The 16,609-nt window shown below is 34.0% G+C and overlaps 1 protein-coding gene across 1 annotated transcript in view; it reads left to right on the top strand.

Annotated features, from left to right (window-relative positions):
* Positions 1–11,633: 11,633 nt before the first annotated feature.
* The window catches only part of LOC149200015 (mitochondrial thiamine diphosphate carrier 2-like), a 95,289-nt gene continuing 90,313 nt past the window's right edge, over positions 11,634–16,609 (top strand). Inside the window, exons 1-2 of the mRNA XM_089402572.1 lie at positions 11,634–11,993; positions 12,514–12,627. Coding sequence (XP_089258698.1) covers positions 11,877–11,993; positions 12,514–12,627 — 231 coding nt within the window. The 5' untranslated portion in view covers positions 11,634–11,876. The remainder of the gene's footprint in view (positions 11,994–12,513; positions 12,628–16,609) is intronic.

Raw genomic sequence — 16,609 nt, forward strand, 5'->3', positions numbered from 1 at the left:
AGCAATGAGCTGCACAAGGGGTCCAATAAATCTGCCCATATTTTTCCATAATCAGCTTCCCTGCACCAACACAATTTGATGCATTATCTGTAACAACATGGACAACATTTTCCACACCAACTTCTTGAATCGCTTCATCCAAAATTCCAAAAATAAATTCTGATGTCTTCACTCGATCCATTGCATTCACTACCTTCAAGAAAAGTACCCCTTGAGGACAATAAACAAGCACATTGATCAATGGGCGATGACACAAATATGACCAACCATCACTCAAAATTGTGCATCCTGTAAGCTTCTAGGACTCTTTAATATCAGCCAACTTTCCTGTCACTCTGTCTTTCGCTCTCTTTAGCAAAGTTGTCCTTAAAGCTTCAAATCCAGGAGGAACATAGCCCTTCCCAAAATCAATGGCCTTTTTAATTACATTTTTAAAATATGGACTCCTCGCCACATTAAAGGGAATTGCACATGCATAAAAATACTCAGCAACAGCGTCATCAACTTCTTGTTTCTCAACAGGTTTCCAGAATTGATTTAATGTTTTCAGCCCACCTGTTTTTGCTTGAGGAGCTGTAGAACTTGATCCATGAATGTCTGAAACTGAATTAATGGTGTTGGAGGAAGACATGGCAATCTCCCTCTCAATTCGCTGCCTCTTATTCACCCTTTTCTGCCTTTGCATCTGTGAACTGGAATGGTCTTTCTCCACTTTGGCTTTTTGTTCATCAGTGATCTTGCTGCAGGCTTCAACACCACCTCCACTTCCATTGCTAATACCGAGAAGGTGATCCACTGCTCTAGTCAAAGTGCCAGTGAAATTATGTCCACACAGCTGACATGAAAGATTAAAACCATCTTTTTGGATAAAATTCCAAGCTACAGCAGTTGATTTTGGGGGTGCCATTGGAATCTAGAAGTCTGAAATGTCTGACACTGCAATGTCTGAAATGCCTGCAATTTTTTTTGAAATTACATTTTCGTTAGTCATGTAAACTTGTAAAGCAAATGTTCATGATCAAACTGTGACAGCCTACAGGCTGACAGCAAACATATTGCAAGATTAACAAGTCACTTCTACACAGAAATATAAACCGAACCGAACCACCTCAGATAAGGAAATGGCAGCCTATATTTTTGTTTTAAATCGAAAGCTGTCTTTGTGATACAAACAGGTCCTGAATTTGAATAAGATGGCAGAAGTCAGGATTCTGCACTCAAGCTTCCTGTGAATTTATTATGAATAAGCTTCCTGATTTGGGCACATGTTTGTTTGGGAAACTGGACTATAGTCTATGGTTAGACTTAGAATTTAAAACAGCTCCAAATAAGGCTACATATCCCCAGAAGTAAGGTGCTAATCGGACAGATCTTGTATAAATAATAAGCCTATAAGGAAGAACGAAGTAATTGAAGGATGGTGTGAAGACTGGTTAAGGCCCAAGGGTTGATCTGGTGTCCTAAAATACATAACAAATGTGCTCAGGCCTTGGTGCAGAGTCCAGACAGCTAGAAGGAGGAGCCTTCAAGAGCATGTTTAAGAATTTGAGCCTTCAAGAGCATGTTTACATATAATCGTTACATATAAATTATAATGTCGTTGTGATCACCTGAGTTATTTTGATATAATTTATAACCTGGAAAGCAAATGTGTAAAAACAAATCTCCCAGATATTTATGTAAGAATAGAACATTACTCAACGAAAAGACCTATCCCAAACTTCATAAAGGAAAAGGATACATCCAAACACTAGATGTGAGTCTGTGACAGCTCAAAGCCACAAAACAAATGAAGACACCAAGTTTTAAATCAGACTGGATCCAAATCACATATGGAATGTTCCACAAATCCAACTGCAACCAGATACACAAGCAATCTAGGATTGTGAATCCACGAGCCTAACCCTGGTCCCTATTCAAAATTAATACCTCGTCCTTAACCAGATAGTTCATCCAGTATAAAATTCCAGATTGTCTTTTAAGACTTAAGTCATTAAGAATACAGTTCAGCTTCCAAAACACAGTTTTTTTTGTCCAGTAACTATAAACAAAATGTAATATGAAGAAACAAAAATATTATAAGCAAGTCCGGACGTTTGGCCAGGAGCCTGCATACTTTTCCTTCAATTGAACAAAAAATGTTTTTTCGATCCCAACTCCAAGAAGCTATAGTGTGAGCTGATACGGGAGCAAGATGTGAAGTGAAAACCTTCAATTGTAGAGATATGGGATGATCTATCATTTTTAGAATGCAATAGATTTGTTCCATAAGTTATAACACATCAATCTAAGCTTTCAATGCTTCCTGTCCAGTAGATTTATACCATGGCTCAATGAATGATAGGTGAATGTTATGCTGGGAATGCTGGGATAGATAAACCGTAAATGATTATATCAATATGTAACGTATCCATATGTTACTAACGATTAGTTGAGCAACGATTATATGAGCCTTATAGTTATAAACTTCAGGGTAACATCTCATCCGCTTAACAACATCTCTGGCTTCGAATAAATTTACCATAAAAAATAAAACAATTGCAGGTAAATACTCACGCGGCAGTGGGCACGCGGCACGTGTGTGGTAAATTTCAAGCTGTAGACTCATGCGCCAGTGGGCACGCCTGCAGTTTTCTCGGCCTGGTAAACAGTGAACACAAGCCCTTACAAGTTACGATCTGACTGGAAACTGGAGTATGGCGTCTGCTCAGTGACGAGTCTGGACCGCCGGCACCAATGAAACAACGAAACAATGAAACCCAGGTCCCAAACAGGAACAATAAAACCCGCGGGCGCGCGAAAAAAAAAAACCGAATTTAATGAAATGTAGCCGAATTTAAACAATTTTAAACGAATTTCATGCGATTTTATTCGACAGAAAATCAAATTCGGTTTGAAATTCGAGTTCGCCAAATTTAATGACGAACTCGAACGAATATGTTCGTTTTCCCTTGAAAATCGCCGAATTTCGAATTTAATGGTTCAAATTCGGCGAATCTGGTGACTTAGAATATAACTACTAAGTAAGGAAATATTATTTAAAAAGACTAAATAATTATTATTATTATTTTTTTTTAAAGTTTGGCAGGATGTTTTTGTTATGGGGAAGGTAGCACAAGATTTGAACTTTTGGTTCGGTGAGACTCCATTTCCACAACCACTGTTTTTTGAGCTACCCCAGGTAGACAAGACTGAATAGTTATTAAAAAAATGGGTGAAAAAACTAAGTGTGGATTCGACATATATTCTACTCTCAACCATATATTTCTTACTCCCACTTTATTTTCAACCAAGATTGCTTCTCATTAGATTTTCATTATAAAAAAATCAATTTACAATGTCTTTTACTTAAATTTGATATGTACATGGTTTGTGAGTATGTTGCTTAGTGTAAGAGATATAACTGCAAAGTGTTTGTTTTTTTATTCTTAGATATTTGACACAACTCATGGCTTATTTAGTTGTTCCATTTTCATGTTTCACTATTTGGTTTGTGGTACCTTGCATAGTGTAATCATGCAAAATGTCTATTTCTCCATTCCTAAATACTTGACACAACTAATGGCTTATTTGGGTTTCTCATTTTCATGTTTCATGTCTCAACTTGTGTGCATTGATAATTAGTTGTGCTATACTTATTTTTCACATCATAAGATGTTAAGCTCGAAGTAGTTTTGCAATATGATTTCCCCATTGTATTGAAATTGTTCATGTAACATTTCTATTTTCTTTTGGCAATTGTCTTTGCTTTTCCTTCTCACACTTTCTTGTATTGACTTTAACACCTTTTTATCCATGAGATCCCTTTCTTCTTCTTTAATATAACATTCTTTAAACATTTCCTAAGTTGTTGGATCATTATTTTTTCCTCATTTTTAGCTCATCTTCATTGACTTCCTTCTCATAATTTCTTGTATTTGACTTTTAACACCTTTTTATCCGTTAGATCTCTTTCTTCTTTTATAATATAACATTCTTTAAACATTTTCCAAGTTATGAGAAAATTCTTTAGGTAAAATCACATTCATAATCTTTGGTCGGCATGTTTTTAACAATCAATTGTGGTTCATCATCAAGACTAAGATCAAACTCTCCATCTTAGTCCTGATGATGGTTCATCATCAGGACTAAGATCAAACTCTCCATCTTATTCCCGATGATGAACCACAGTTGATGGTTCGAAATGTGTTGACCAAAGGTTATGAATGTGATTTTACAGAAAGAAAATTCTCATAACAATATGAATCACAAAAACTTGAATCAAGAGATTTCTCCAGTTGTTGGCTCATTTAGTTTTCCTCATTTTTAGCTCATCGACGTTCATTTTAGTTGAAATCTCATCCCTCATATGGTTGTCATTTTTGTTCTATAGAAAATCAATGTTTTGAGGGCCTCCAATACATGGGTACCATTTTAGTGCCTCCAATTATATTTGATACAATATTATTTTATTACATCGTAAGACATTTCCCTTTGAAAAGAACTCTCTCAGCTAACACCGTGTACCTTTGTGTGCCTTCGATCCAGTGTATTAGACGATTAAAACATTTTCCACCGTTGATCATTGTATAGTTGGTTTGGCTTCGACGGTTGGATCCCACTACCTTTGATAGTTTGATCCAAACTACCTTGGAGCCCTAACTACCCAAGAACTTTGATCTTGAATAGAGAAAAGAGAATGTTGTACGTAAGTTTCATGGTTGGATTATGCAATATGAATTTGTTGGCCATTAAAGGAAGTTTCCCTGTTTCTAAACATTTGGCCAATGGTAATTCGTATAGGAACAACTGATTGAGGGAATAAACAAATCGCTGCATAACAATGTAAGTGGAAAATCAAGGTGCTCGATATTGTCTTTGTCCTCCCAAATATTTCTCACGCCTTTAAATGATGCCGTTGCTTCGGTTTTTAGAATTGGAAAGACTATCCTATACAAATATCTTGTGGGTTGTGGCACTCTACAATAGGAAATTATCCGCAATGTCGACTCTCCATATTGGGTACTTTTATCAACTGCTTTTCTCTTTCAGATGTCTTTCCTCCTTTTTATAAACCCATGGAGTAATCTATCTACAATTCTCTACTGTTTTAAGAGAGAATGGTTTACTATTTTACGCTTTAGAAGTCGTCTTTAAAATTTATCGAACCTTAGGTGTATTATTTCCAACCCGTTGATAAACTAAACATATGTTTATAGAGTATGTGTTTAGTATCAAAAGATCCATGTATATTTTGTGTGATAAATGGATATCTGATGTCCCTAGTATTTGATCTAGAAACGACCTAGCTGAGTTATCATTTCTCTCATTTTTCTCTTTCTTTTTTAAATTTTGAATATCTCAATTTAATTAAAAGTACATTTTTTTATTTTTATTTTCTGAAATTTAAATATTTTTTTTAATATATTAATCAAATATTTTGTTATTTTTTATATATCATCTAACTAAAATATATAAAATTAAATAAAAAACCAAAAATTATTTGATAAAATAAATATAACCAACAATATAATATTTTTTTTATATTTAATTTCAGGTAGTGATCCATTTTCATCTAAATTGAAAAAAGATGCTAAAGTGTGGGAGCGTAGCAGGGCAAATTACTCTTACCTAACAACATTCTATCTCTTATTTTTTCCTTAACAAATTGTCTTCATTCAAAAGAAGCTTGCGTTAAAGTAAGAAACATTTTGATCATATATTTCTAATGTGTATTCACAAACCACATAGCCCTAATATCCTCCATTCGAAACCTATAGCCCTCACTTTAGTGTTGGCAAAGTCTCTTCAATAAGGGAACTGAGATCCAAGAAATCACTTAGGCCAATAAAAAGCTCTCACCCCCTAAAATTAGCTCGAAGAAAATCCCTTTACCACACATATAGGAACAAACTAGATACGTCGGCGAACCTCACTAATTAGTCAAAAATAATGAGGGCATTACCTATCCTGGCCATCGAGCCAAGAGGTTAAGTTGAGGTCCATTGGGTTATTCCATTATTTGTTCTCAGTGTTTGAGCCAGAAACATCAAAACAATGAGTTCAAAATTATGCATAATTATGTTACTTATAATTATTTGTTTTGTGAAATTTATCTAGATCCAAAATTTAATATGGAAAAGTTGAATACCTATTTTAGCCGAAAATGAAATTGTTTTTGATTCAAATAGTTCCATGTTTAGAGAAATACATTCAATTAATGTTTTTTTTTTGGTATTTTAACATCGAAAGATATTGTGTTTGTGCTTGTTTCTTTCTGCTTGGAAAATTCGGAATTAATTATACAAATCTATTTGAAATTAAGATTTTTGTCACTCAAATTATATTATAATATATCACATTTGTCTTCATCCTTGCTCTTTCTCCTACGTTTCATTTGCAACATCTTTATCATAAACCTCAAAAATCACAGCTCCTGTTATGCGAACAATGTTTGTACAAACATAAGTAACTTCTGCGAGTGGCTTATCAACCATGTCCCTGTGCAGAATGGAAGTAGTTTGAGAAGGAGCAATGCACTCACCATTCATTTCGAATCCAACACTAAAATTTATGGGAATTTGGCTGAGAGTTAAAAACTGAGGCGTGTTTTCAAGTGGACATGAGCTTAATCGCACATAAATACTTTCAGATCCAATCACTGGTTCTTCTCAGGGATAAGCTTTCTTCGCGCCATATCCTCTTCAAAAGATTCCATGAAATCTGTTTCAAGCTTTGCTAAAACTCAAAGCAGGAAACCCAAAGAATTTGATTAATGTTCTCATACAAACAATGGGGATAGAAAAAGGAAAAGAGTTGCAGAATCCAAAGTTCCAACTAGGAATTTGTATAGAGATTCAATGAAGAGAGAATCTTTTTGGAAAAAGCTTTTTTGCCTCTATTAGTTAACAGTCGGTACATTCAAACTCTAAAGACCACATGTGTGCCATTCGAGGGGAGTGGGATATTGTATGCACAATTTTTTTTGCTATGGACACCGTGTCCCGATATGCACGTAGTACAAACAGTGGGAGGTTTGGTTACAGAGTTTTATTCCGATTCAAACTCCGACATAAATTTTTGAAGGTACAGGTTAATTAATTAATTTTTGCTTTTAAATATTTAGTGGAATTGGTAATTTATATAGGTTAATTAATTAATTTTTTGCCTTTGAATATTTATTATTAATTTTAGAGATTACTTGGGTGATATTATGCCTTAAAGTCAATGAATGTCACTATAATTTTTAGACTAATGTTAATGCAAGAAGGCTAGAAGGTGCCTTTTGCTTTTTTTAAAATGCCCTAAATTCCCCTGTTTCTTGAAAAAAAAATTGTTGCTCATCTTTAGACTTCAATGGACTGCAATTGACAATAGAGGCCATTTAATTTACTGAATTCACAGGTTTATTGGTCTTCTTCAAGGCATGGCTTCTTAAATTTAACGTTGTCATCTTGCCATCAGATGTCGACCCTGTAGTGAGGAAAAGCGAACGAGAAACCTCTCCCTCGCCATGAGATTTGATATGCAGACTCAACATCCATTAGAAGCCCCACATTGTGCATATACAAATAGAAGCAAAAATGTCTATTAGTTACTCTACGTATGACCTAATAATGTGACATTTTTATTTCTTGTGGACTATAAATTGGTTATAGAAAACATGCCCAAAATAAGACTGTATTTGTGTAGCTAGTGATATTCCATTACTTTTGTGGTATTCAAATAGATAGGAGGATGTTTGACATCGATTATCATGTTTGCACTTAATTTAATTCTACAAATGTTAATGCTGACAAATTAAATAGCAAACACATTTCTATTAAATATTAGCAAGATTCTTAGGTGATGCATGTCAACATGCAAACACATTTCTATTAAATATTAGCAAGATTCTTAGGTGATGCATATCAGCATACTATTGAACTAATTCCATGACAGCTATTAGCAATGCTAAAACTCAAGGCGTCCTTATACATAATGATTTGTGCAATGTTTGTTAATAACATCAATCCAATTGATGCATATCTAGCTTTAGATGAACTTATATGAAAGGTAAATTTTCTATAACAAATCTCTATGTTTGGTGGTTCTTACAAAGCTTTACATCTCGTGGAGATTTTTGTTACTTTTCGTTGCTAATCAGAAAGCAGAGAACCATTTCACCTTGTCCATACGTGTCCCCTTGTTTGGAAATTATGACTGCCACACAATTAAGAATTTGTGACTTCTTTTTAGGTTAATAACCCTACACAATTGTAGTTGTTTAATGGTTAGAATATTTGTACCATATATTGGATGCAAGATACCTATGCAGGCTTTTGTTGTCTCTGGGTTGAGGCAACCCAATATCACCTAGCTAGCACCTTTTAACAAGTTAATACCTTGGATACCGATTATAACAAAGATCGAAGCATCATGGACACACACATATGAAAGACTTTGATATATGATGAAATGGGTACATTATAGTGAACATCTACATCATATTATGTGCTTTAATATGTTTTTTCTACATTACAGAAAATAATACAAGCATGAATTTTGAAAATGCTTTAAAAACGAAAGCTATTTAGGCTCTGAAAGAGAATTTTCCTAACACCCTCAAAATGATAAACTAATGGAAAAAAAAATTGCCTTTTAACCTGATTATCGATATATAATTTCTGCTTAATGACGTGTATCACTGGAAAGAATGGTTTAAATGTTGTTGAATGATATCTACATAATTTTCAATTGAATGACATGGGTTAGATTTACATAAGCGGAGTTTGTTGGATTAAAATAAGAAAATGGAAAACACCAAGCATCATTAAGGAAATAATACATAGTTGAGTCAACATTCAAAAGGGAAACACGGGAAATTTTCTCAAGAAGAGGTGTAGTTGATGTTATTCTTGGGTTCAATTTCCAAATTGGAGATATGTGCATTTTTATTCAAGGGTAGATCTTAATTCACATAGAAATTCAAAATTTATTTACAAAATTGATATAGCCCTTTCTAGACACATGTTTAAAACTATATTTTTTTTTTGCTTTGTATTGATTAAGGTTATTTATAGCAACAGAAAGTGATCAAGAAGAAATATGGAGGAATTGTACCAAAACGACCTATGGTTTCGAAGGTTACAAATCATGATCCATTTCTTTATTTATGAGGCATTCATTTTCACATAATCAGACAAGGTCTTTAACTTCAACATAGGCCTCATGATTTGTAAGGCTCAAGGAAGCAATATTGCAGTAATATTTCATTATAGCATGGTCCTTGCCTTCTGTTGATATTTTTCAGCCTTTCAACAATTGTCAAAGAAACATTAATTAGTGCTATATGCCATTGCCTTAAGGCGTTTCCTTTGCAACATTTGGTGCAATTGCTAGTCATTTCATCTTACGAGTATCTTGTGAAGTGTGGCGATCTTTAGTGTTAAATAAATTGTTATTATGATTTTGTACTTACTCAATTTTGTTCCATTTGTTTTATTCTAATTATGGTGATCTTTAGTTTTAAATAAATTGTTATTATGTTTTTGTACTTACTTAATTTTGTTTCATTTGTTACATAGACAATTTTGTTTCATTTATTTTTGTATCTTGTGAAGTGTGGTGATCTTTACTGTTAAATAAATTGCTATTATGATTTGGTACTTACTGAATTTTGTTCCATTTGTTTTATTCTAATTGTGGTGATCTTTATTTTAAAATAAATTGTTATTATGTTTTGTACTTACTGAATTTAGTTTCATTTGTTACATAAACAATTTTGTTTCATTTATTTTTGTACATATCCAGTATGAGGGGATGTGTAAGTTTGTCAAAATAAATTATGCTCTAAATAGAAAAATGATGTTGACTATAATAAAAACAAAAAAAAAAATTTGAATATGTTGTAAAGTAATTAGCAATAAAAAAATGTGAGTAAGAGGTTTAAACGTTATACTTTTCAAAATAATTTCGACATGAGATTTAAATAAACTATTTGAAGATTTATGTTAACTAATTTATGTATATATCAACTTCATATATATTTATTTATAGAAAAGAATTTGTTAAAATAAAATAATTTAATGTTATATATAAAAAAATATTCAATGTGGGTTATCAATAAAATATTTTAATACGAACTAATATTGACATATACATAAAAATGTATTAATAATAAAAAGACCATTTTAATTTGTTCTATAAAATGCTCAATGTACATGTTATGTAAAATATTTTAATGTCAACTATGTATATATTATATATCATTTAAAAAAATATGTATATATCATGAAAAAATAAGTTTTTTTTAGTTAAAACATTTATTTGGTCCTATATATACTTTATATAGCATTTAAAAATACAATTTAAACAATAAAAAATTACACATTGTATTTTGCACTTAAAAAAAATTTGCACTAGAAGAAATTTGATCTCTCTCCACTTATGTTAGATAGTACTTAAGATGAATCTATGCTAATTTCTTTCACAGGTGGGAAAATCTATATAAATCAGTTGTCAAACCAGCAGTGATGACAACCATCTCTAACCGAATGCAATTAGAGATTAAAATAAAATATTTCACTTTCACTTTCACTTTTACATAAAATATTAAGATTATAAATATTTACTTTCGCATAAAATATTAAAATTATGAATATTCCCCATAAATAAATAAATATTTATTGATATCAATATCAAACAATCTTACATCTATTTTGCAATTAAAAGAATATACTTTACAGAACCTTTCTTATTAAATTATGATTATATATTTAAATTATATCTTAATATCTAAAATCCAATGTTGATTGGTTAACTCTTTTAACTAAAAATTTACTTCTAATTTTTTTAATATATAAAAGAATTCCAGGAGATCTTACACATTTTGTTATCAATATCAAATATTTTTATAATATTCTCTGTTATATTATCAAATTCATACGCGAATAGAGACAATTATGAGAGAATATATGTTGACTCATCACTCTTACTCAAAAAAATCATGCCATGTAAAACTACTAGTTAGTGATCCTTAAGAAGGACAAACTTTCACACTTTCTAAATACCTTTGAATTTTGAAACTTTAACCGATTTCCTTAAATTCAAAAATATAAACACTTAATCAAAAAACAATTATTCTCTACTATAGTTATTAATTTTCTTTTTTATTTACCCAATTTTCTTAATCAAACAAAAACAATTATTCTCTACTATAGTTATTAATTTTCTTTTTTATTTACCCAATTTTCTAATTTATCTATGATAAAACAAGTAGAAAAATTATCCATTTCTCTAACTTATTTATGCTAAAAATAAAATTAAAAAAATGTCAAAACAAAAATATATGTTGAAACTGCCAGATACTAAAGAAAATGGTGGCCTGAATAGCATGCAAAATACACGAAATTGACACAATCCTCATCACATATAAGATAAGATAAGTGAATTGACACGTCATCACAAACGTCAACGTGTTATACCTCGGACAGAAAGTCCACGGCACACCAAGAGCGAAGCAATTCTCTCGCAGGATTTGCATGAATCTCGAATTTCCATAAAACGCGGAATCGGAAGTCGATGTCGACTTGCCAAGCGTTCACTACCGTACACGTCAGATGGAGGCCCAGTCTGGACGCCACCATGTCAAAGCACCGGCGCTCATTCATTCCTTGCCTACCGCCTTTCGGTGGTGGGGCGATCGCACAAGCAAATTCGAGGGTGTACTTTTCCTGAGACTTCTGAGCACAACCGCCGAGGAACGCGCTGTATTTGTTATAACGATTTAATTTTCCTTGCCCTACTTACGAATCGTTCATATTCTTCCTCTGTGGTGCGGTTGTGCTTGTGGCAGCTCAGAGTATAGTGATAAATTACCTTCAAGAATCGGATTAGTTAAATTGTTTGAATAATTCATGGAGGAACACGGGCAATGGAGGAGAGCGCTGGTGGACGCCCTGTCCGGAGCCATAGCCGGCGGTATTTCGCGCACGGTCACATCGCCCCTCGATGTTATTAAGATCAGATTTCAGGTCTGTGATAAAATTCAAACCCTAATCTCGGGTTTCTCCATTTATTTGCAGTTTATTGTTTGAATGTCTTCGCTGTAAGCGGTTCGAAAGTATATTAATTGGCCTTCAATACAGAGACGTGTGTCATTAGTTTCAAGCTTCGATTAACATCTGAGGTTTTGATTGTTTCAATTTTGAGTTCTGTACTAAAACGTTTTTGACCTATCAGTGCTAAAACTGATAGATTCAGGTCGGTGACGAATTTGAACCATAAATTTTTGCTTATTTTTGTTCATCTTTGCGAAGAAAATAACTAGTTTGGATATATAATAAGAGGTTATGAATAGAGGCCCGAGTCTCGTTATCTTACGGTGTTTGAAGCCTCGTATTATCGCATGAGTGTTTGATAATTTCAATTTCGAGCGCTGAAGACAACTATTCTAATGGAAGTGCTAGGAGTGAGTTTAAATGCGTAGAACGTTGATATGTTTTTTCATCTTATGGCAAAGTTGAAGAGGTTGGGGTTTGGATGCATTTACAGGTTCAACTCGAACCGACGGTTCGGCTTTTGTCCCCTGGAGGCGTGTACGGAGTATCCAAGTACACAGGTGTCTTCCAGGCCACCAGAGACATTTTAAGGGAGGAGGGAATGCTGGTAAGAATTCTACTTTTCGCAGTTGTGACATGCAATTTCTTTTTTCTTTAAACAACTGGAATTCATAATGTTAATTAAGTAGGCCTTTCGTGGCATAGTTTGGATTTGCATTTTGCAAATTGGGTTCTGTTAGGACATGTATGTCAATCTCGTAAAATTTAAATCCTCGCCAACCTTTTTGATTTCTATTTTTATTCTGCCTTGGGAGCTTTTCCTTTATAGGTTTTGAAACACTAACAAACTTGATAATCTGCTGCATTTTCTTTGAATGTATTTTTTCTTGTAATTTGTTAGTGGATGTAATTATCCTTCATATTGGCCACACTGGAAGAACGACCCTCCGCTCCACTTAGGGTGGGGGATCTGATCAGAAAGGGCGAACCACAAGTAGTACAGCTATCAGAGGCGAACTAGTTTCCAAAAGGTGATACTATGCACGTGCTTTTTTTAGAGGACTGGAGGCCCAATATCCATTGCCCTTGTCATTGAACAACAACTTATTCGACATTCTCTGGGTCTCTATTAACCTTATACATAACGTGTTTACTTTAATCTTGTAACTATGACTATGACTTTATACGAGAAAATTTGTTAGTCAGCTTTTTAACGATATATGAAGCAAATTTTGAACTTTTATATGTCTTAAGTGTTGAACCTAGGTTGAGGATTGTCATTCATAAGCACTTTTACTACATAGATAGTAGTGTTCTAAAAGGGAAACATGGTACAGATATTAGCAATTGGATGATTAGTGTAGTTCACATTTACAGAGGTGGATGACCCGTATGGGTGCAATGTTCTCCCTCATTCCCATCCCTCTCCCCCCCATTAAGAGACACTGAGGCTTCTTCCCTTCCCTTATGTTTGGTCCCTCTATTGTTGCATCTCTCTAAAGATTCTTTGGCTTTTGGCCCTTTGTTGTTGATGTATTACTGAAGATTGAACAGCAACTCAGTTGACATTCCTTGGGTAGCATGGTGCTTTCTACGTTCATGAACAAGATGCCAACCTTGTGCCATGGGGTGGCTACTAGACCCTTACCTTGACAGATGTAAATAGATTTCTCAAGGTGCTTGGAGAGAACGCCCCTAAAAAAGACCCACTTGTGTGGGCGAGGATAAAAAAATAGGCAAGGCTTGTGAGATATGAATTTCTCGATGGGATTGAAATATGTTCTAGGAACTCCTGAAATTGCAAAGTAAGGCCTAGAAACTCATCTTGCATTGGATCAGAAAGCGGTGTGGCTTCATTTGTAGGAAGCCTTTGTATTGTTATGATAAGATAAGCAGGGTTTTGCAACATACATAAGGGTCGTGAGTAACTACATCAGCAACATGGCTATCTTCCTCAAACAAAAATTAGAAAAATCAAAAAACTTTAGTCAAGCTAATGGTGGTTGAACAAATACAGTCATAGGGTTTCCGAGCTTCCTTGACCCAGGCCTTAATTATAGATTATGTTTTTTGGTAAATGCCAAATAGTACTTATATATACAAAATATATTTACATCAGCAGCAAGAAAAAAGTAAAAACGGAAGGGTATATACAAGATATTTATGTTCTCTTCCTTAGTGCAACTAAAACAACTATGAATCAGAATAGACTCTTGCAAAATCCTGTCCACAAAATACCCTAAAAGGGCATGCCATTTAAGGCTTCTGTAGAAGGGACATAATCATCAACAACAATATCAATAGGGGTTTTATGGAGTATCCAAGTACACAGGTATCTTCCAGGCCACCAGAGACATTTTAAGGGATGAATGAATGCTGGTAAGAATTCTACTTTTCGCAGTTGTGATATACACAAATTTCATTTTCTTTAAACAATTGGAATTAATAATGTTACTTAAGTAGGCCTTTTGTGGTATAGTTTGGATTTGCATTTTGCAAATTCGGTTCTGGTAAGGCATGTATGTCAATATCATAAGATTTAAATCTTCACCAACCTTTTTAATACCTATTTTTATTGTGCCTTGGGAATTTTTCCTTTATAGGTTTTGAAACACTGACAAACATGATGATCTGTTGCATGTTCTTTGAGTGTGTTTTTTCTTGTAATTTATTAGTGTATGTAATATGATGCTTCATATCGGCGACGCTGGAAGAATGACCGTCTGCTCCACTTAGGTGGGGTATTTGGCATTTGCCCACAAAGGGCGAACCATAAGTAGGTCAACTATTCGAGGTGAATTGGTTTGCGAAGAGTGATACTATGCATCTGCTTTTTTGAGAGGATTGGAGACCCGACTCTATACAAGAAAATTTGTTAGTCAACTTTTTAAGGATCTATGAAGCAGAGTTTTAAACTTCATATATGTCTCAAGTGTTGAACGTAGTTTGAGGATTGTCATTCTCAAGCACTTTTACTACATAAATAATAGTGTTCTAAAAGGGAACCATAGTACATACATTAGCAATCGGATGATTAGTGTAGTTCACATTTACAGAGGTGGATGACCCATAGTGGTGCAATGTTCCACTTCCTCCCAACCCCCTTCGACCCATTCTTAGATGACAGGCCCAAGGGACACTAAAGTTTCTTCCCTTCTGTTTGGTACCTCTATTGTTGCATTCTTCTAAAGATTCTTTGGCTTTTGGTCCTTTGTTGTTGATGTATTACTGAAGATTGCATAGCAACTCAGTTGACATTGCTTGGGTACCATGATGCTTTCTACGTTCATGAACAAGATTCCAACCTTGTGCCATGGGGTGACTACTAGACCCTTACCTTGATAGATGTAAATAGATTTCTTGAGGTCCTTAGAGAGATCAACCCTAAGTTGCAGGAAACACTGGTAGGGGAGGAGTTTCCGTACGGAAACGGAAACGAAATGTGGAAACATGTACGGTACGACCCAGAAATGCGTTTTTCGCTGTATTGGCACGTTTCTCGAGGTGGAAACGTGGCCAGTATGGTCGGAAACGCGTTTCTGGGCCGTACAACGCCGTTTCCATATGCAACTTGACTTTATATATATATATATTTTTTTCTTGATTTATTAATTTGTTTTCTAATTTTTAATTAAATTTTTCTAATACCTTCTAGTTGCTTCTAGATACCTATCTAAAGTTATAAAAGTGAACTTTTGCCCTAGTGTTGATATGTAGTTCATCAAGAAGTTTGAGGCATATGCAGTTCATGGTAATGTTTCTTAAAGTAAAAGTGATATTCTCCTTTATTTTTCATTTTCATCCTTTTACTTAAATTTTTAACATTACCATGAAATGACTCAGGATGTTTGAGAGTGGTTTCACCTTCATTGGATTTCATATGGAGAAAGTAGAATTTTAGATCTCACTCAAAATCCAGCAGACTTATCTGTTTTTCAGGATTTCAGGATTGGGGGGATTGCAATGTTTTCGTTGGATTTTATCATGTACTAGGGTATGGAACTTGTATTTAATGAAGAGAACCAAGCCCTCTATGCAGGGGAGACCCCCAATAATCAAGAGCATGTAGGGTACTAGGGTATGAAACTTGTATTTAATCAAGAGCACTAAGGTCGTTCGATTATGTAGGAGACTACCAATCAAGCACGAGACAAGAAATTGGAAATTTCTCGTGGTTGATTTTGGATATTTCTATTTTCATTATGTGATCATTCATGAGTAATTGTGATGTAAATTTAGAGACTTATAGTTTATGCATTGACAATTGACAATTTTATCATAATGTAATAAATTAGAATGTATCATATATGCTTTATGATTGCACATATTTCTTAAATGTCCTAATATATATATATATATTCGCGTTTCCCCGTTTCCAAAATTTGGGGGGCGGTCACGTTTTGTACCCGTGCTCGTTTCGAAAACTCATACCCGTTTTCCCGTTTCGTGCAATCTTGGATCAACCCTAAGAAAAACCCTCTTCTATGGGCGACGATTAAAAAATAAGTGAGGCTTGTGAGAGATGAATTTCTCGATTCTTAATGGGAACTTTGTACATGTCTTAAGCGTTGAACCTAGTTTGAGGATCG

The sequence above is a fragment of the Pinus tabuliformis genome, chromosome 2_1, assembly GCF_031772625.1.
Source record: "Pinus tabuliformis cultivar Carrire ecotype Pingquan chromosome 2_1, CPIR1, whole genome shotgun sequence".
In the NCBI taxonomy this organism is placed as follows: Eukaryota; Viridiplantae; Streptophyta; class Pinopsida; order Pinales; family Pinaceae; genus Pinus; species Pinus tabuliformis.